At 40.2% G+C, this 21,784-nt stretch overlaps 3 protein-coding genes across 3 annotated transcripts; 2 read left to right on the forward strand and 1 right to left on the reverse strand.

The window, feature by feature from the left end:
• Positions 1–133: 133 nt before the first annotated feature.
• dhcr24 (24-dehydrocholesterol reductase) lies at positions 134–10,134 on the reverse strand. Its single transcript, XM_063890437.1, has 9 exons — positions 9,753–10,134; positions 8,702–8,857; positions 8,039–8,144; positions 7,429–7,547; positions 6,306–6,569; positions 6,078–6,221; positions 1,704–1,901; positions 1,434–1,612; positions 134–1,089 (listed from the first exon to the last, which is right to left on the reverse strand). Exons 1-9 carry the CDS (start codon positions 9,981–9,983, stop codon positions 936–938), a joined length of 1,551 nt encoding a protein of 516 aa, XP_063746507.1. The 5' UTR covers positions 9,984–10,134; the 3' UTR covers positions 134–935.
• A 1,794-nt stretch (positions 10,135–11,928) lies between these two features.
• si:dkeyp-51f12.2 (uncharacterized protein LOC100151460 homolog) lies at positions 11,929–13,411 on the forward strand. The gene is made up of 3 exons (XM_063890904.1): positions 11,929–12,103; positions 12,140–12,249; positions 13,184–13,411. The coding sequence occupies exons 1-3, from the start codon at positions 11,929–11,931 to the stop codon at positions 13,409–13,411; spliced, it is 513 nt and encodes a 170-aa protein (XP_063746974.1).
• Positions 13,412–16,290: 2,879 nt separating this feature from the next.
• si:dkeyp-51f12.3 (uncharacterized protein LOC107988041 homolog) lies at positions 16,291–20,362 on the forward strand. Its single transcript, XM_063890905.1, has 3 exons — positions 16,291–16,666; positions 17,243–17,574; positions 19,440–20,362. The coding sequence occupies exons 2-3, from the start codon at positions 17,309–17,311 to the stop codon at positions 19,600–19,602; spliced, it is 429 nt and encodes a 142-aa protein (XP_063746975.1). The 5' UTR covers positions 16,291–16,666; positions 17,243–17,308; the 3' UTR covers positions 19,603–20,362.
• Positions 20,363–21,784: the final 1,422 nt, after the last annotated feature.

The raw sequence follows: 21,784 nt of genomic DNA on the forward strand, positions 1-21,784 counted from the left end.
GTCCAGTGTAGATATAAATATATTTTTGTCCCAGTTAGAATATTTATTTGATGCAGTCACTTTCAGATCACACAGGGACCAACTATCAGCACAAGTCATTCAATTCAGTTATTCAAACAAAGTGAAATAAGTGTCAAGGCATATCAATTTATTTAGCTATATGCAAACACCTTTAAATAAGATGTTGAGGACAGAAGAAAATACAAAAAGGAACAGAAATATAAGCTTTGCGTTGTGCTGGTTGAATCTTGACAGTTGTGAGTCCCCAATACTAGTGAAGTGAAGCATGGTATTTTCTCCCTAAGAACTTAATATATTTGTGAACTATATTTATTGCAGATAAGAATTTTAATTCCTTACAGTGACCTGGTGCAATGACACGATTGTGCATATAAAAATAGGGGACCTATAATTGAAAATATAGTTGTTTGGCATCTTTTTTCCCTGTATATCTTTATATATTCAAAAATATATGTGTTAGTGGATGTATAAAGATGATATGGAAGTAATGTTTTGAGTGTATGGCACTTGTAGGTAAGGCTGGCCTGTTGAATGCATGATGTACAGACAAAAATGCAAAAGATCTGTAATGTACACAAGGTTGTTATACAGTGCCTAACATACATGTTTAAAAAAGGTAAAAAATGTCACCTTTGTACATGTACAAGTTATACTGTGAAAACATGAATGCCAAAATAATGTGTTAGAGAAAAAGGAAAAAGAGAATACATTCGATATTTGCAAGCATTACAATTCTTGTGCTTTTGCTTCACATTGATGGAAGGGCCTCTTTAGTAAAAAAAAACCCTCTATCTTTATCTTACAGTAGTTTGCCCAAATTGTATCTTTGTTTGGATCCAATTTTTTGTTGTTGTGGCGCTGCACAAAATATGAATTGACAGTGCCTCAGTGTATCTGTGACACAGTGATGGGGGTCAGTGTCGGGCCGATTTACAGATTTTGTCGTAAACCTCCGGGAAGGCCTCCTTACAGCCCAGTTCCTCTCTCAGTTTGTGATACAGCCGTCCATCAAACATCTCCCAGAACTCCTCTCGGTCCATGTACACATCTGCATACAGCATCTGGAACCTGCAGGAGACAGCATGCACATGTATGTATTAACTATCATATCATATCATATTTTTTCATTTTTGAAGACCGGTGAGGCAGATGAATTTGTCTTTTGTCACGATCATTAAAACCAAGTGTTTTTTGTTATATCTTTTGTGAAAATCATACTAATTTTGATCAGAAAAGGCTGAAGTGCATCACTACCCTACTATCTAAATGTCCATTTTTTTATATATTCATTCTATATATCTTAGCTTCATTAATCGAATCGACACTAGTCGTGGGTGTAATATTATCAAAACCATTACGAAAGCATCACTTCAGTTACAAATGCATCATTTCCTGTATTATTTGTGACTTACCCATGCACTTCTCTAACAAACTTCTCCAGCTGTCGTGTTGATGCTTTAGCTTCAAAGTGTTTGACACTTGGCTCTCCATAAGCCCCAATATCCACATACAACTCGTCCTCTTGACCCTTGGGGTGCACCATCCCTCTGCCTGAAGGCAACAGGAAGGGACACAGCCACAGAGGGTAAACCTGGAATAACACAAGACATGCAGGAGTTCAACCAGGAGTAATTACTATAAACAGAGGGTATCTTGCGGGTTCATTCACATCTGAGTCTTACGTTGATATCCTGGTGGAAGCGCATGATGGCATCCTGCAGATTCTTCATGGGTACCAGCATGTCCTGCACTACGTGGTGCTGTTCATAAAGCCGTCTGATGGTCTCACCCTGGGTGAGCTTCAACAGAGAGATCTTAGGAGGAACCATCCATCCGAAAACCCAGCGAAATATCGGGTTGTTACCAAATGGAATAATATCCTGAATTAAACACAGAAAGATACACAACAATAGTTAAAGATGATACCAAGGATGCCCTTTTATGAAGCATATTGCTGTAACTAGTGCCGGAACAATTAATCAATCAGTAGAGCAATTAAGAGAAATCATTGAAGCTATTTATTTCCCAAACGTTTCTCAAAAGTGAATATCTGCTGTCTTTCTCTGATTTAAATTACAGAAAATTGAATATGTTGGGGTTTTGGACTGTTCAATACCAACAGGACATTTAAGATCCTGTGTTGGCTTATGGGAATTTGTGTATGACACTTATTTACTCCTTTCCTCAGGTTCGAGTTATCAACAATACTTTAAGACACAATAGCTCTAAGCTTGAATGTAATTACATAACCAACTGTGAACATTATGATTCAAAACAAATATGACTGAATTTCATTCATTGCATACATTCATACATTTTTCAAGTGTTACAGAGTCAAAACAAGTTATATAATCTGTTTTATTTGCAGTGACTTTACCATTATTTAATGTTGAATTTCTGCATAATGATAGAATTTCTACCCAGATGAGACATGTAAAATCCAGTTGCACTCCTGTTATTTTCCAACAGAGGGTGCCCACATACAGCACCAAACACTCATATTTCCACCTCACACACATTAAAGATATCTATCACAGACTTATTACGAGGGAGGATCTAAAGCCACTAAAGCCATGGCTAGATGCATAAGGAAACAACAAGCAATAACTAATATGCATAAAATAAGGGACCCTGCGACCAATAAAATTCTATATGAACCAGAAGAAATAGAAAGGGTATTTGAGGAATATTACAACAATTTGTATTCACTACCTACTCCTGCAGGTGAAGAACACTTGATGGAGATTCTAGACAACTTGATTTGCCAGCAATAGGCACAAAGCAAAATGCAATATTGACTTCGGAGATTACAGTCGAAGAGATTCAAAAGGCAATTAGTCGGGCAAAATCAGGCGAAGTCCCCGGGAGCTGATGGATTGGGAGCTTCTTTTTATAAAACATTCAAGGAAGAGTTAATCCCGCTACTACAGGACTCATTTAATTATAGTCTCAGGTCAGGCAAGATCCCTCCCTCATGGAAAGAAGCCATTATCTCTATTATTCCAAAGGAAGGTAAAGACAAAGAATACTGCTGCAACTACAGACCCATATCGCCTTTAAATGTGGATTATAAACTTTACACCTCAATTATAGCTAAGAGATAGAGACATTTATGCAGGATTTGATTGATGAAGACCAGACCGGTTTTATTAAAGAGAGGCAAACACAAGATAATATAAGAAGGAGCTTACATGTTCTAGAAAATATACAGAGCAAGGGGGAAAGTGCAATTTTGGTAAGCATAGACGCCGAAAAGGCTTTCGACAGTGTGAATTGGGTATTTCTGTATAAGGTATTGGAAAAATTTGGATTCAATGAGGAATCTGTGAATTGCATTAAGTCGTTATATCAGGAACCTATGGCAAGGATCAAAGTAAGTGGTAGCTTGACAAAACGTTTCAGTCTGGAAAGGGGGACAAGACAGGGGTGCAGCCTCTCTCCAAGTCTATTGGCGTTATTTATCGAACCACTAGCCCAAATGATTAGGCAGGAGGAAAAAGTTAAAGGGGTGAAAATAGGAGGGGAGGAACATAAAATAGGATTATTCGCGGATGATATATTGATATTTCTAAAGCAACCACGAAAGCTTCCCAAACCTCATCAGGTTACTAGAGAACTATGGAAAATATTCGGGTTACAACATCAATGTCACAAAAACACAGATCTTGTCAATAAACTACTCCCCGTCCCAAGAGATAAAGGATACATATAAACTCAATTGGAATGCTAAATCAATAAAATACTGGGGAGTGAATATCACGAAAGGAATAGACAAGCTATATGATGCAAATTACACTAAAATAAATCAAGAAATTAGGAGAGACTTGGAGAGATGGTCAGCTATTATTTTGGACTTCAGCTCAAGAATAGAGATAATTAAGATACATGTCCTACCGAGGCTCTTACACTTGTTTCAGTCTCTGCCAGTAACGATCCCACCAAAACAGTTTATGGAATGGGATAGGTGGATATCGAGGTTTCTATGGGGAGGAAAGAAACCGAGGACCAGGTACAAAACTCTGCAGCTCCCTAAAGACAAAGGAGCTTTGGCGTTGCCAAGCCTCGAGGAGTATTTCTATGCCGCACAAATCAGACCCTTGATATATTGGTGCAACAATGAGTATTTTTCAAGATGGAAAAGTATAGAAATAGGGCAGATGGACGCCGAAGTACGAAACTTGATAGCAAATAAAGGCCTACTGGGAAAATTAGGTAACCAATTAGACGTAATAACCAAAACTACACTTGAAATATGGAATACTGTTGTTGAAAAGTATAAACTGGAGAAAGAAATAAAGATTTTGAGTTGGCTTGCGTTTGATGATAGGTTTGTACCCGGGATAAATGATAAAGGGTTTAAACAATGGGCGAGAAAAGGGATCACAGCAATATGTACAATGGTTGAACGGGGTAAGCTGCAGAGTTTTGAGAAGTTGAGGGGTAGATTTGGATTAGATAAATACGAACAATATCGCTACCTGCAAATAAAGGATTATTATGAGAAGGAGATAAAAACTGACACTGATAATGAAGTGGTTGAGGTATTTTGGAGAGCTTATGAAGGTAAAAAATGCAGAGTAATCTCAGTCCTATATAGAAGTTTGATGTCATGCAGAAAGTCTTCCTCTCTTTATATCAAAGAGAAATGGGAAAAGGAATTGAAAGAACAAATTACTGAGGAAGAGTGGTTTAATATTTGTAAAACGCAGTGCACGTCCACTAGCTCCAGGATCTGGAGGGAATTTAACTGGAAGAACATGGTCAGATTTTGTATAACTCCAAACATTAGGAAAGGAGTGGTGTCTATTCAACAACCATGCTGGAGAGCATGTGGTCACATGGATGCTGACCATACACACATAAAGTTAAAAGGATACTGGGACAAACTATGGAGGGATTTACAAAAAATAATAGGGTATGAGATACCAAAAACTTGTAAAATACTCTACTTGGGGAATTTAACACAAGACATAATACAAAGAGAGGATGAGTATCTTGTTAAAGTGCTGCTATCAGCCAGTAAGAAAACGATTACGAGAATGTGGTACAAAGTACACCCACCGACTGAGGAGCAGTGGATGTGCACTGTGGAAGAGATTTTTGTAATGGAGAAAATCACACATAAACTGAGACTACAAGAGGCGTAATTTGAGGACAAATGTGAAAAATGGACTGATTATAGAGGACGAGAAGAGGACACCACCATTGCCACTGGACAATCAGAACATTGATTTAAGGATGAGTGTTTAACTATGTATGTACGATATTCCCTGACACTGTAATTGTTGAAAGAAAAATGAATAAAAATAAGTGATCATTCTTCTCTTTTTTATCTTTCTTCTGCACTGTCTACCAAACCCTTTCAAAAACACCAAAGGGCAGAGTTAGCCGCTGCACGTATCTGTCAAACCAATACTATGAATAATTTATCACACCATTTACTCTTACAGTAAACAAAGGAGACCAAGCCCTTCTCACTGTGTGTGTGTGTGTGTGTGTGTGTGTGTGTGTGTGTGTGTGTGTGTGTGTGTGTGTGTGTGTGTGTGTGACAGAGAAAGAGCATTAGAGTGTAATAAAGCTAAGAGTGAGTGCTGCAGGAATGAGCCCTTGAACCTGATGATGAGTTGACATTTCAGTATATTCTTGGTATATATTGGCTAGTTGCCTGAATGTGTGGTTAATATAAACATGACATGTTTTCCCATTTTGCTGTATAACATTAAATAGGTCAGAAAATGCCGCAATTGTAATTTGGTTGGCCTTTTTAAACTCTTTTTACTTCAGGCAATTGAATGTACGCTTCAAACACCACAACACACTATTCTCGGTTTGTAAAATCTGCAAATTCCAAGGGAAAACTCTCAATCGTGAACAGGGAAATGTCAACTTCCGGGCAGCAGCAGCACTCTGTGTAATCCTAAGGCTCATGGGAACAGCCTCTCGGTGTGTGTGTGTGTGTGTGTGTGTGTGTGTGTGTGTGTGTGTGTGTGTGTGTGTGTGTGTGTGTGTGTGTGTGTGTGTGTGTGTGTGTGTGTGTGTGTGTGTGATGTTGCTACCTGAAGCTCCCAGAAGATGCTGCGTGTGTGTCTATGATAGTACTGTCTTAGAGGGATGTATTCGACTCCAGCGGTGTCCCTTTTTAGGTAGCTCTCCACGTGTTTGAAGAACCAGGGCTTAAAGTGCAGGCCGATTCTATTAATCTGAGGAAAGAGAGAGAAAAAAGGGAGGTTAAATGTAATCAAACTTGTGAAAATTACTCAAATGTGTGCACACAAACACCTTACCTTATCAGGCTCAGCTTGGTCTGTCATTGTTCCCGTCATGATAACAGCGCTGTCCCGAGAGTACTGGAGGCCCTCTACAAACGTGTTCTGCTTGTTCTCCGATGCTTCAGTGAAGCGTTTACAGATGTTCTCCAGTCCTTTGACCGGCTCATAGCTCAGCTTCACCCAGGGTTTAGCAGGGACTATTTTAATCTCAGCTGCAACCAGGAACCCCAGAGTCCCACAGGACCACGGGACGGCATGGAACAGGTCCGAGTTTTCCTCCTATGTGACAGAAAAATGTCTATTTTAACAAGAACAAACTGTACACATACATATGGTACGTTTGTGGTTACGACTGTGGTCTCGGCTCTCTGGGTTTCTAATGTCAGGATGTCTTGGGCAAAATCATTAGACCTCACAGCATCATTGTTAGGTTAGGGACCGTGACAATTATTAGTGGGAAGCTGGGGTCAGAAAAGTGGGGAGCAGTTATGCCCTTTTGTTTTCTTTTTGGTGAGGGAGGGCAAGGAACAGTCTGTAACTGTTTTCATGCTCCAGATAGGTTCCATTCGAGCATTCTTTGCAGGGTTTACTGTAAAGGAATGATTGAATATGAGAAATATGCTTCAAGCAAGTTCATGTGTAGAAAGCTTAACACCAAACAGCATCATCCTAACCAATAATTTAGTACTTATGTTAGAATATATGTATAGTACTGATCTGAGTCAGAATTGAACATGGAAAATAACATTTTGGTATTTTAGTTGCCACAATTAATCACTGATTGAAAGTCTGTGACGATGGGGATGATGGTACCGTGGTGATCCCTAGTTAAACGTGAGCGATATTTGTGCGATCTGAGTCGAATATTTTTTGCTTTCGAAGATTCCCTAACTGACTGGAATTGAGTTAAAGTACAGTATGTTAGTTGCAGCCATGATAAGAGTTCATTGAATGATCTCTATTCCAAGGAATGGGAGTTTATGTTTCCTTTACATTAGAGCATAAGGAAAAGGGACCAAGCCCAAAACCAAATTGGGGTCAAGGAAATTAAGTCAGTAAAAGACACAGGACATAAGTATTTTGAATGTTCTACTGTAGCCCTGGAGTCAGAAGTACATCCAACACACTCAATACTCACCTCAGTGCAGCGTACAAGGCTGCCATCCGCTAGAACCAGCTCAAACGCGACACAGATGTGCTGAAACAGCCCGTAAATGTGAGAGGATGACTCAATGCCTGTACCCATCACCAAACCACCTGAGAGAGAATAAAATATTTGCTCTTTGTAATTCAATATCCAGCCAGGTGAGAAGCAACAACAGGCAAACACTAAAGCAGAGAGTAGCGCTTGCTGGCTGGGATTGCGTTTGTACACTATGTGCCTGGTTGAACATCAGGATAAATTAATGTACTGCGGCCTGATGGGAAAACATTAGATTGTTGATGCACAGTTTATAGCATCAGGAAATCCATTATGAAACTTGATCCAGGGGTGCTTCGAAAGCTGCAGCCATTTCCTCCCAGTTTCATCTTTGAGCGACAGCATCAATCCTCTGACACTATTAGAGAAGTCGCTTCTGCTCTAAACAGGATGCAGTGATTGATGGAGGAGATGCAGCATCTGCCTCACGGAACAATGAGCTGTGGAAATCATCAGTGCCTCTTCCTATTCTAGACACCAGAGATCCCAGATGGTGTGACTCTGATGGTTCTCCAGAAAATAATTTACAGTTATACAAATAACATACCCACAGTGAGGTCATCGAGCTCAGGCAGCACTGGCAGTGTCCAGCCAAGGGAGGTGAGCAGCGCGGTCACCTGACCCATGTTGGCCAGCGGTTCAACTCTCACCACCTAAAAAACAAAGACCCCTTTGAGTAAAGGTAACCCCATCAAGCTGACAAGAAACATCCAGCCATATTCATTTGAATGATTAATAGCTTAAATGTGAATAATTACAATATAGGTTTTTATTTTATTTCATACTGTCCGCCCCAAAAGAGCAAAATGATAAATTATATAAAAAAGTATGACACATTTTTTTATTACTTATTCTATCGTTTTGGAAAAATGACATGTTAATCCTTTCCATTGGTTATTAATAAAAACACATTGTTAAATGCTGAGATCTGGAAACACGGTATCAATAATTTACAGAAGTTCAATGTGGCCAAACACAGAGGAGGGTTTAAAGCACGCCACGCAGGCTAACCAAATGTATTTTGGAAGAAAGAAGTAGTGAACTTTAAAATTATGAGGCAGAGCTTCCGCTTAAATTGAGTTTTGAGTCCTTCTCTTTATTGCCCTGTTAAAGTGACGTCCCTCTGTTTGTTAGTGGCTTCTTGCCATGCTTAGGCACAGTGGTGCTTTGAGGCTAATGGGAATAACCAGAGTCTGTTGAATCCTCCTACCTGCCGGTTGGTGTCCACCTCCAGAATATCCATCATGTTGATCATGATGTTCTTGTGTGTTTTCTTGTACTTCCCAACTCTGAGAGATACTGTGAGCCAGCCGGGACGACCTGTACACATGTATTTCTTACTGCCGTCCTTCTTCCACTCGCGAACCTGAAATGTGTCATAAAACGTGAAACAAATTAATTAACAAATAAATCAAATGTATGTATCGATAGCATATCCAAACTAAATGTTTTATAGGGTGTGCATTAGAAGTTATACATCCTCCAGTTGCATAAAGCAGGTAAATAAGTAAGTAGATGAAACATTTGTTGTGTAATAATTGACTGATAAGATAACAGAGATAAAGCAATGGATTCTTGTGTCACAATGCCCTGCTAACAACATTGCTTTGCTTTCGCATATACTACATAATTTACACCTATTATACATAACTGTGTACATCATAGACCTGTCTGTTATTCCACTGTATTTGTTGCCCTTGTTACTAGCTGGACTCTCTTTCCATTAGTGAGAATATTGAGAGCAATGCTTGACCAATAAAGGTGATAAAGAAAACTGCTAGGAACTCCTGTGGCTTTTCCATGGGGTTAACCCTAACCCTTTTTTCAAAACCATTGATAACACATATCTGTGTTACCTGTGCTGGAATACTAAATATGTACTCAAGTTTTGTACATACCATTTTACACTTCAAATACTTCTGCTCTATTTCGGAGGCAAATATTAGACCTATTCTGCATTTATTTAGAACTCATAGCTTCTAGCTGTATACATAGACGATGTGCTTATATGATATGATAAAAAAGTACTTCTTTTGATATTTTAAGTAAATATTAGTGATGATATTTCTGTACTTCTGTACTACTTGACGGCTTGACCTGTAATGGCATATTTTAAGACCACAGTAATGATATTTTACTCAAGCAAAGGATCTGAATAACACCACTGCTTTGTGCACACACACATACACCCACAGAAACCTACCTATGCACAAAGACACACACCTGTGTACAGACAATGTCAAGAGGATGAGATGGCTCACCTGTCGCTGGATGTCTCGCACTCGCTGGTCGTGCAGTTTGGGCGCAGAGCACATCTTGAAAATGAGCCATACCCGCACATAATAATACACATCAAATATCACGGAGAGCGGCAGCAGGAATAAACACACAAATATCCACCTCTGGTGAACGATCACGTAATCTAGACCTTTGACTTTGATCCACAGCAGAAAAATAACGACCAGAACGGCTAAATACAAAAGCGGATCCATCGTTTCTAGAGTGACCAGATCCAGAGGTGCACGGTCTCTAAACTAAAAGTATCTGCCTCACTTTTTAATTAAACTACCGTTCACCGCAGGGACATGCATGTGGCGAAAACTCGGCATCGATTAATGATCATCCCTTCACGTTTCTAGGTGGGCAGTCAGCCTCTCTCCTGTTCAGCCCCTCTCCTGCTCAACACTGATTGGTTAAGATGTCAAAAGAGGCGGGACTGGGGGCCAACGTTCCACTCTTATTGGTTGAACATGTGACAGTGGGGATATTTAGAGCGGTAGCCTTTCTGAAATGTAACCAATCATAAAGCAGCGAGGCTGTCACACCATGTCTGCCCCATACGGCTCTGTTACAACACAATGCCCATATCAGCCAGTCTGACGAGTAGAGATAGACGTTTTAACACAGACAAAGCTTTCTCTTAACATGTACAGTTAAACATAAACATAATTTGACTACATCATTATTTACCCCTGAGAGAGCCCCCCACTCTCGGAAACTGGCACTAACATCCCCAAGGAGGCATGACTGGCAAGCATCCTGGTTTAATTCTCCCCCAAAACGCATTGAAAGTGTGCTTTCAATGGTTGGGAACTGAGTTACCTCTTAAAAAGTATTTTATCATAATAGTTACAATTTTGTTTTATTTACTTATTTTATTACATTCATATGTTGATAGATGTTTCCCTACCATTTCTATTTTGTTTTTTTCTATATAGGCTACATAAAGAATTATATCATTATTATTTTTCCATCAAAATACCAGTCTTAGTATCACACACATATGATCATAATCAGGTCTTTTGGGGTTTTACTATCAATAACAAACGAATGGTAGGCTGTAGTCCACGTTTTAAAACACTGAGCTCATTGGTCGTCCCTAATCCCCCTAAAAACAAAAGAAAAGGGGTTTTAAAGATTTTTTTTGGTTTGGCCTTGGTCCAAGAACTTTTTTGGCCAGACTGAAATATCCTAACAACTATTGGATGGATATTACCATAATCTTGTTTATGAAATGTATGTTCCCCTCAGGTTACCTTGTTGATCATCTGACTTTTCATCTAGGTCCACCATAATCATATCATCGTCCAATATAGTATAATACCTGCATGCATAACTGCAGGTATTCCCATTAGCTTCAGCTGTGCTTTGTGTGTAGTGCCAATTTGCAAATGCATTTAAAAGCAAACCCAATAAATATCATCATTTGTGAGTCAATTAACACATTTGGTCCAGAAAAAGGGAAAAATTGTATCTGTCATCAGTCTGAAAATAAACTCACTCATTCTCATTCCACTCTCTTTCATATCCAATGTCCATTATGTTTAAAAAATTGCTGTCACACACACACACACACACACACACACACACACACACACACACACACACACACACACACACACACACACACACACACACACACACACACACACACACACACACACAAACAAACACACACACACACGAAGGGCTAAAGTATACTCTTCAGACACATTAGACAGAGGGAGGGTGGGGCGCCAGTAAAGATTTCTTAATGGGCTCTGACGTCCTCTGGTCCATCTGCCTTGATGATAAACACAGCTGGTCCACTTTATCCTGATGCGCATCTCAGCCTTTGCCGTCTTATTTTTCTTTATTTACCCACAAACCATCATTTTAAACACTTTTCTTCGCTGGAGCATAACATCTACAGAGTGAGGACTAACACTTTCATGTTTTTCCAACAGAATGGGATATGGAAATTATGGGAACAAATAAGTAACATTTAATTTGCCCTTTACATTTTCGGACTTCTGTAACTGTGGATTAAATCACTCGGATATGTGGTCAGAGCGCACGAGGAGCGCACTCCATGGGACTGTTTGTGCGTGAGTGACACTTTCCATCCGGTCACAGCCCTAACAGTAACCTCAATAACAGCCACTGTCCTGGAGGAGGATGCCTTCCCTGCACCACGGAGCAATCTTCGTAGGAGCCTTCCTCATTGTGACCGGGGGCTCCACAGCCTTCCTGGCCTCGCCCCAGAGCCGCCTGCAGGCTTTCTCCCTGTGCTGCGTGGTGCTGGGGGTGGTCATGCTCATCCTGGGACTACTTTGGGCTATGAACAGCAAAAGTGCCGCAAACTATAACCACCGAGAGTTCGACCCAGAGTGTCCACATTATCCATTCAACGATTATCCCAACTTCGGCAGCCATGCCCTCTTCTCACCCCCAGGGAGCCGCTTCCCAGAATCCCAGTCGGTGTTTCTGCCCAGGTCGGTAAAAGAAAAATATCAGTTTAAATGTGACATTTGTACAGTTCAGCATTTGTAGGACTTCATGTATATTGAAACCAGAAATTCAACACCAAACTAATATGTTTTATAAATGCCCTAAACACTATTAATGTCCACTTTGCTATGTTTCATCATTCATTATCCCTGTTGCAGCTCTAGATTAGGTTAATTTAAAGGGTCCTTTTGAGATGGAGTTATTCATAATTGTATACAAAATACAGAGGATTGCACACATAAACAAGTGCACCTTTTCAAGAGAAATGCTCTCCTAAAATTACTCTCTTCCTCCTTTTTTATGTAAAATATACATTTAAACATTCAAACCCAGAAGAAAAAAAGCCATCTTGATTTCTGCATGCCCTGGATGACACAGTCCTTTATTGGCAGTATCCCATTGAAACCAAAGGCAAGATGCATAATAATCTAAAGTTAGTAACAAGTAAAAAGAAAGTAATAAAATAAATATATTGATATTTTAGAAAATGAATGTGTAGGCGTGCTTGACATTTATTATTTACCACTCTCATTTCTGGGGAGGTTATGCATCAGACTATGGCTGTGTTAGAACTTAATAGCCCTACTTACTAAGGCTGAATTGGAAAGAATCTGACATTACAATACATATCATGATAAAGGGGTTACAATTCAATATATTGGAGTTGAAAAAGTACATGACTTAGGTTTATGGCTGTAATTCAAAAGCATTTCATGATTCTGCACAGCCAATGTTTCCATTAAATCTCTGTGAAACCTTCACCCTGTATTTGGCATCAAACACAACAACACAAGGAACAAGACACCCTCTGCTATCTTACATCTGATCTTTACAACTGCTATGAGAAATATACTGCTGTTTGTGTTTTCACGTGATTGTTTTTTCTCACTGCCACTGTTTTCTCGAGTGCAGGACAATGGAGCGCCACAGACAGGGTGCTCGTGGTGAAGAATTCGATTACCCTCCCATGGACCCTGTTGGTTTCAGCCCATCGCCTCGCCCTCCTCTGTGGCAGGAGCCCCCGCCTCCCTATGAGGTTGCCATCAAGACCACATGTAGCTCCACACACCTGCGACGTGCATACTCAGACACACACCTGGCAACGGAGCCCCTGTTTGGACGGTCGAGAGAGATCAGCTTTGAGGTGTGAAGCTTGATACTAAGGACACTGAAAAATGAACAGTCATCACACTGGGGCTTTCACTCAGACTCTGCTAAAGCTGTGTCCTGACAGAAACAAACTTTATCAAATACTTGAAGCATGCTTCTTCCTGATGTTGACCAATGGGTCTTAGCATGCTTTACCTAGCTTATCTCCAAATAAAATGCAGGTGTAAATGCATATTTTAATATATGCTGAAATGAAAGGCACATCATACCAAATACAGCCTTAGAAGCCCAATACAAACCAATAGAAATGTAAAAGCACGTACGTTCTGGACAGTTTCATCAAGTCACAGTTGTTTTCAGCCTTTATGCTTAACTAAAATAATCCAGACCAGACACCTCAGGCACAGGTCACATGTATTCACACCACAGAAAATGTATTCAACAAAGAGTGGCAATGTTTTTTCCAATCAGTGCAGCAGATATTTTACACAAAAGAACAAAACTACACTTCCATCAGCAGTATAAATGTAGAAAAAAACAAAACAATGGATAACGCAAATAATTTTGTCCTTTTATAATCTGACCACACTTTGTATCACTTTTGTGATTAGGTATTAGGTAATTGGATCAGAATTTCTTGAAAAAAACACATTGCTGTTGAGTTTTCATGTATTCTTTTGGCGCTTTGAGCACCAAAAGACAGGTGCCATTTAGATCTTTGTATTGGAGAGAACGCAGACGTCTTAACAGCTGACTACTCCCACCAAAACAATCTAGATTATTAAATAGCAGTACAGTTACAGAAATAGGAAAAATATGTATTTGAACTGTTCTTTAAGTTGAAACTGATAAAGACCTGAGCTTTATTTAAGGCACTGTTTGCCACAGTAACAGAAGTACACAGGAAATCCAGGATTTCCATTAATTTTAGAATAATCCTTCTCTCTGGGATCCCCAGTTTACCACTGAGGACCGTTTTCTTTTTGTTTTCCTCTTCCATCAAACAAAGTATTGTTCCATCTTCTTCCCATCAGGACTAACACACATTATCACAGGATATGGATATGATTATAATTCCATTTCGGCAAAAAGCACTCCGGTTAGACCTTTGCTTGTCATACATGTCAGCTATTCATCAGCTTGTTGGAAGCAGGAGGAACAATGACTCATCTGATTATGAGTGTGTTTTACCACTCAATAGATCACAACACGGCCTGACCTTTAAAGAACCACAGAATCACACTGAATGTGCAAACAATTTGCAGAACCCTTAAACTTGTTTGGAGAAGTGATTAATCGTAAGAAAAAGCATCAATTAGATTTTTAAAAAGTTGGCATGAGACTTACAGATGCTGGTGGGATTCTCAAAACTAAAAAAAAGTACAACAGTTATGAATAAAAAAATCTATTCACTAGCTATCTCCTTAATCCTGCATATCAGCGAAGATTGAAAAGATGTAGGTTTTAACAAATCTGTATCAAAAATAATAACAAGGATGTAAAAATGACCATGATGGTTGCGTAACTAATGCTCGTGTAGCATTTACTAAGTGAATTCCATGCCGTAATGAAATTAACAGAATGTTATTTATAAAAATGCACAAAACTCACCATTGTAAATCATGTAAAAGATGGAAACAAAAGACTGTTCTTATTTACCTTTTTTTTACCCAACGTTATCAACGTATTGGATTGTGTTTCATTTATATTTCAGTTCCAAAATACTGAGTTTGTCAAAAATCTATAACATCAAATATAGTATGTGTTCAACTGAATTAATTGCGCAAAGAAGAGTCTTACTGTCCTCACCTCCTCTGAAATAATATCCTGCACTGAATTGATGACCACAATTACAGTGGTGTGATCTCTGACAGCACAAGGACGGCTGACTTCAGCTGCTCTGAAGGAAACACACGGTTACTACTGAATGTGCATGCTTCTATGAATGATGGTTTTAATCTCTGAAAAGGTATCTAAAGGGATCATTTTGCACAATGTTTTTAATGTGTGTGTATTTGCCTTTTCTGTTCATAAAATGCATTTGAAAAATACATTGAATAAAGAAAGAATGATCCTATTGTATATTTTTGGCTCACCTTATTGTAATAATAAAAGTGATGTTTCAGTATATCAAGAATCTATTAGGAAAAATCAAGATTAGCTGCCTCATGAAAAGTCATGCTCATTAAGCCTTTTCCGCTTTTACATAATCAATACAGTAAAAGGCTCTTTTCTCTGATATAGTCCCTAGCTGGTGCTAAATCGGGCAAGGGCCGTAAAGTGGCGTGGGGCCCTTCCCCACATCCTGCCCCCCCCCCACACACACACACTTCCTGCGCCCCTTGCTTGGACCACATCTGTCTGCTTCTGCACACTTGACCAAAGCATTATAAAACATTCTCATTTATCCAGATTTTTTTGAATATTGTGTATTCTTATGATATGTATTTTCCTCTGTAGATATCTATATATATTTTGCTGTTTGTTTATTTTATTAGTTTGTACTTTATTCCAACTTTCAAATATTTTAATGCCTGAACACATTGCTGCTGTAACAAAATAATTTCCTAATATGGGATGAATAAAGTATCTATCTTATTTTATCTATCTATCTATTCATCCATCCATCCATCCATTCATCTACTAATCTAAAAGCGACCCCTGGCGTTCTGTAATGGTACACTCCGGTGAAACACGAGTGGGATACCCCTCAAGGGATCGGCATATGAACCATTTGGCACCAGTCTCTTTACCATCTCGGTGCTTCTGCAGTAAAGCTCTTCCTGCTTCACCCCCAGCAGAGCTCCACCACACAAACAAACAAACAAACAAACAAAAAGCAAACAAATAAACAAACTGAGTTTAAAACGCACGCTCGCCCTGCCCTCCATTCCTCGTCACTGGAAACCCTTCCTTATAAAAAACACTTCCTCACAATGCACGGCTCTGCTGCTGCTGCTGCTGCTGCCAGATGAAAATCCAACAGTGCCAGGACCACATGCGACGTCAACTCCTCTCCTACAGATTTTTAGGGTGCTGTAACCACCCCAAAAACCGGATATGATTCTTCTGCGGGGAGAGAATTAAAAACAGCAGAGGAGCAGATAATGGGAGAAGCGCGGCGGATGGACACACACGGACTGAGGGGGAATTAAGCGTGTTTGTGCCAGAGTTTTTCCAGGACACCATATGGACATTATGAGCGGGATACAATTTGATGAAGAGGAGAGAAGAGATGATTAATCTTCCGGTCCTATCAACTGCTGAGCAGCTCCTCGCCGCCACTTCCTATCAGGTAGAGAGAGGATCGATACCGCACCCCGCTCTCACACAGGGCGGATTTACGTGTTGCGTGTTTTTCCCTGGTTTCAGTTTCCTCTTCCATCTAACACACACACACACACACACACACACACACACACACACACACACACACACACACACACACACACACACACACACACACACACACACACACACTCCTAGTAGTAGTTTTGGATGCTGTGTATGTGGTCATTCTTATGTGCCTTCATAATCTATAGCATTTATCTGTTTGGATCTCACAATTTATTTAATAAATACTATTTTATTTTATAAAATATTTAATTTTACATTCTGTTGTTGTTAATCTTATTTTATTTTACATCTGTATAGACTCCTGCATTTACTTGGTCACTTACACCATTCTCTGCAACATTTAGCTTATTGTTTTTCTCTGTTTTTTCTTGCAATGACCTAAATCGTTTTTATTAATTGTTTTATGTCTTATATACAGTCAGGTTGCATTATTGGAGGAGCCTATGACCATTGCCAAGTACAGTACTTTGCGTATGACATTAAAGCATTTGAATCTCTTCTGTCTCTCCTGCAGACCGGCTGCTGCTGAGGCTGAGGTGTAACGGGAAAAGTGAGTTCCTTAAAGGCAGGGGCACAGGAGATGCCTCTCCCCAAGGGAATGCTGCTCTGCCTGGGCATCCTAATGATGGTTGTTGGGGGGGTCATGGCCCTGGTTGTGGGCATGCCAAACAAGTCGGCCCCACTGTTTGGGGTCGGTCTGATCCTGGGCCTGGGGGGCGTGGTCCTGCTGATCAGTGGACTCTGCATGGCGATGAAGAATCTGCAGGCGGCAGTGCCAGGACACTTCCTCCTGCACCCCCGCACGGGCAGGCGCTTCAGCCCCCAGCAGGCCCTGGCTATACAAAGGTACACATTCACAGAGGAATATGCACAATGCCTGTATGATATAAGAAAGGTTAGGCAGTGATTTAAGACTTTAATTTTTAGGTTAATGAAAGTGTATGTGAGATAGCACGGTTACCAAGCAAGGGGCGAGGGTAAGAAATATAAAAAGACACTATTCTGCCACACTTCTTTCTTTGCTTTTTTCATTAAGTTCAGCTACTGGTTAGTTTAACATATTTTGGCCTATAAAAAAGTATAAGCAAATAGCCATATGCAATATAAAAAAAACCATTTAGGGTCTCATTTTGACCTGATGATGGATTAAGGGATAACAGAAGACAGGCTTATTAAATTTTTTTCCTGAGGGGTGCGTGAATGTATACCAAATTCCTTGGTAATCCATCCAATAGATGATGAGATGGTTCACTTAAAACCAAACATGTCGACGTGATGTTGGCGCTGGAAAGAAATCACCAAAGTGAATAGGATTAATCCTCTGGGAACATTCAATGTTTGTACTAAATTTATTTGTAATCCACTCTATCATTGCTGACATATTTCTGTCTGGTCCAGAGGAACAGAGGACAAAAAAAACAGAAATGCCCTTCTTTCTATAGATAAACAAACTGTGACTTTGTAAACATGATGTAAGCGAAGAACTTTCCAGGCTTCCCTTGTGTTTGTAAAGATAAATAAACGAGCGTTCAGACAAATACCAGAACACACCATCCAGGGAGCTGAGCTGACAAACAGTCTTGTTGTTAAACAGATCTCTTGGACTCATCCCCACATTATTAGTTATGGTGGGGAGTTTGGCAAAGACCAGTGAACCACATTAAGAAATTAACCACAATGAACTTATGATACTGAGAATTGGAAAGAAACGCATCTTCTGATTTTGGACTGATAAGAAAAATATGTCATGGAGAAACACAGCCGACACACATTCGAGTGGCACACAGACTCCCCATGGCATTATCTGAGGTAATCTACACTTGTCAGCAAATTTATACAAGACATGCTCTGTTAAATGTCGAGCATCGAGGAAGAGCGACGCCAGGAGCGCCATCCATCATGAAGGCTTTTTCTACCTCCAGACACTCACAAAACTCAGACTGATCATTGTATATAAACCTGAGCTATACCTGATAAATGTGAGAATGTGTGCAGTTCAATGTTTCTCATTAGAGAATGATGAAACAAAAACATCATAGGGGAATAATATGCAAAAAGCAGAAAGTATATTTTGAAGGAAATGTGAGATAAATGCTGGGACATGACATAAAACTGGAAAAGGTTTGAGTAAAGGAACAGCAGGACTAATGCAGGACAAATTTCAAGCTCTTAAATAATGGTAAGTTGAAATAAATGAGAAATGTTACCTGAAGTGTTAGAACTGAAAGTAGTGTAAGTGTTGAGAGATATTGAACTTGTGGTTGAAAAAGTTATCACGGGAACAAATGGATAATTTGAAGGCTGAGATGAGTTGATGTGTAAGATAAAGTGTGGTAACTAAATGAAGTTCTCTATCAATTGAAGTTTAAACGCTGAAAGGAGTAAAAGTCAGATGAAACAAAGCCACTGTAAGACTGTAAACTAAAGTGTAAATGCTATGTATGTTTTATCACATTATGCACTTAAAAGTATAAGATGAAAGAGAAAGAAGTTGACTGTAAACTGAAGCGCTACATGGTTTGAAGTGTAAGTAGACACAGTGTAACCACACACAGGAGTTGACGGCTGGTTAAAGCGATGCAGTGATAAAAGTTATAGTGTTAGGTGCAATGTAAACACTGGAAGGAGTTGAAGTTCCAGTGCAAGAGTAAGCACTCAAAAACGGTTAAATACACTTGCCATTGCATCGCTCACCATTTCTTTGTCTTTAGGAGGTTGGACCGGATTCGTCGGGAGATGTCAGAGGACTCTGTAATCAGCAGGGCACCAGAGCCCGAACCCCCCCTCCCATCCACCCCTCCACCCTGGACTATGGAGCCGCCTCCCTCCTACGACACAGTGATGAAGAGCCAGGAGCACAGCGAGCAGCTTTAACCACTGGTTTCGTTGGACTTATTTACTCTATTATTGCCCTTTGTCTTAGGTTCTCAGCGGGAACCTTGTATTAATTAATGGATGTGCCTTAAGACAGCCGCCCTGAACCCAAACATAAGCCAAAAAGCAGAAAGAGACTGCAGCTGGGCAAACACTTAATATTTGTACAGACTGAGCCCCAGTGTGGCCTCTGTTGACTAAACCTGATGTGATTGATGAGGTTGATGAGGTAATGAAATGATAACTAACTGCTCTGCTCTATACGCTGATGACCTTTCCCCAGACCAACATTTTGTAACTTTTACTACGAAGTTGAGGGATTTATCAACAGTTTGGCTGCAAAGCTCCTGTAGCCAACAAATTGGGATGTTGTATTAGGCTGCTTGAGTTTGAGTGGCCTACTACTGTGGCACGATAAGAACTTTCCTCACAGCTTTGTGTCTGCGCTCTTTCCTCTCATAACTCTGCTCGAGGATCATTGACACCTTACTCCAATGCAATGAAGTGCCTTCCCAATCGTTGGCAGAATGTAACAGTTCTGCGCTGTATGCTGTGTTTGCAAAGGATCCTCTGTTAGTCTTATGTTGTGATTTTTTTATAAACTCTTGTAAATGAATAGCTACTACACTCTCTGTGGGAGGTGGAGCACTTAGTAAAAATGGATTGTTTATTTCAAAGAGGGAAACCTTGGAAAGGCGAAGGAGAGAGATGTTGACTCATGTCTAAACCAAGCAAACATAAACAATCACTCTGTTCAATAGCTCAGTTGCAAGTCTCCTTTTTGCCAGCAGCTTGAGGCAAGGTGACCTCTCAGATACACACACACACACACACACACACACACACACACACACACACACACACACACACACACACACACACACACACACACACACACACACACACACACACACACACACACACACACACACACACACACACACACACACACACACACACACAAACGCAATTTTATACCTTTCCTGACTAGGCTGTCTGCAGGCTGTAATAACCAGCAGAGTGGAACCCTAACTCTACTTTCTCCACCCTCACCTTCAAGCCCTAACAACACCAAACCTTCCCTCAGAAGGGAATGAGTGTCACATTGACACACCTAAGAGCTTCGATAGCCAATGGTGGTTGCAGCGATGGTCGAGGGGAAGCCATATCGGTACGGACTGATAGCGGCCGGGCTGTGTGTGGTGGCGGTCGGCCTCTTCATCATGACTCAGGAGCAACCGCACATCTATGCCTCAATGTGTTTTCTGGGTCTCACCATGGTGTGTATCGGGACTGTTTGGAGCCTTTGCCAGTGCTATCCCAAGGTAGATACAGACTGTATATTTGTTGGGGGAAAGACACATGAAATAACGTGATTCCTGTCACAATGAAATATAATTAGTAACAGAAAGTGTGTGTTTGTTAGGTCATTTTGCTTCCTGAGATTCCGGAAAAAAGTCTAGAGGATGTGATGTCTACTGCAGTTGGATCAAGGTACTGGTACACACACACTGACCTAATGGTCCACAGACAAGTGAGTGCTCATTCATGCCTAAATGATTCGCTGTAGACTGTCAGGATGCCAAGCGGCCATCAGCTAGTGGGCGAATATGGTGACAGCAGCAGTTTAATGTGTTTGCGGGGGTGAAAGATCTGCACAAATACAATAGGAATACTAACTTTATTATCTGAACAGGAACATGTATGGAGATGTGAAGAAGTAGCTATGTAAAAAGAGCAAAAGAAGGAGGAGATCGAGTATGAAACAGAAAAAAAGGAAGAGAGGGGTTCTGAATGAAAAATGCAAATTAGTTGGAAACATAAGGGAGAGAATGAGTAATGCTCCCATTCTCTCTTAACAAGGACCAATTATGTTTCTTTGATTAAAGCACTTGAGCCTCAGTTAAGTACCATGACCGGTTGGTGAAACATGTGGTGGCATTGCACAGCTCCTGCATGTGTGTGTTTGTTATAACTCCAATTTTCAGCAGCCAGATAAAGACACGCATGCTCAGCAAAAGCTTCCCTCAGATTAAAAAAAAAAAAAGTAAGAAAATGAGGACAAAACACTAGTACCAGATTTCTATTTCTGTCTCTCCCACTCTTGGTTTAATTTTAGTCCTGCTGAGGCTCTGCCAGGATTTAGTGGACAAAAGTCGAGAAGCAGCAGACTTCTTCCTGA

This window comes from Eleginops maclovinus, chromosome 9, assembly GCF_036324505.1.
Source record: "Eleginops maclovinus isolate JMC-PN-2008 ecotype Puerto Natales chromosome 9, JC_Emac_rtc_rv5, whole genome shotgun sequence".
In the NCBI taxonomy this organism is placed as follows: Eukaryota; Metazoa; Chordata; class Actinopteri; order Perciformes; family Eleginopidae; genus Eleginops; species Eleginops maclovinus.

Excerpts from the sequence above, each read along its gene's own strand:
- si:dkeyp-51f12.2 (XM_063890904.1), top strand. The coding sequence starts at position 11,929 with ATGCCTTCCCTGCACCACGGAGCAATCTTCGTAGGAGCCTTCCTCATT. Across the intron at positions 12,104-12,139 it reads TTGGGCTATGAACAGCAAAA|AGTGTCCACATTATCCATTC; the intron begins GTGCCGCAAACT and ends AGTTCGACCCAG. Across the intron at positions 12,250-13,183 it reads CGGTGTTTCTGCCCAGGTCG|CGCCACAGACAGGGTGCTCG; the intron begins GTAAAAGAAAAA and ends AGGACAATGGAG.
- dhcr24 (XM_063890437.1), bottom strand. The coding sequence starts at position 9,983 with ATGGATCCGCTTTTGTATTTAGCCGTTCTGGTCGTTATTTTTCTGCTG. Across the intron at positions 8,145-8,701 it reads AGGTGGACACCAACCGGCAG|GTGGTGAGAGTTGAACCGCT; the intron begins GTAGGAGGATTC and ends TTTGTTTTTTAG. Across the intron at positions 1,902-6,077 it reads GCATCTTCTGGGAGCTTCAG|GATATTATTCCATTTGGTAA; the intron begins GTAGCAACATCA and ends TGTTTAATTCAG.
- si:dkeyp-51f12.3 (XM_063890905.1), top strand. The coding sequence starts at position 17,309 with ATGCCTCTCCCCAAGGGAATGCTGCTCTGCCTGGGCATCCTAATGATG. Across the intron at positions 17,575-19,439 it reads CAGGCCCTGGCTATACAAAG|GAGGTTGGACCGGATTCGTC; the intron begins GTACACATTCAC and ends CTTTGTCTTTAG.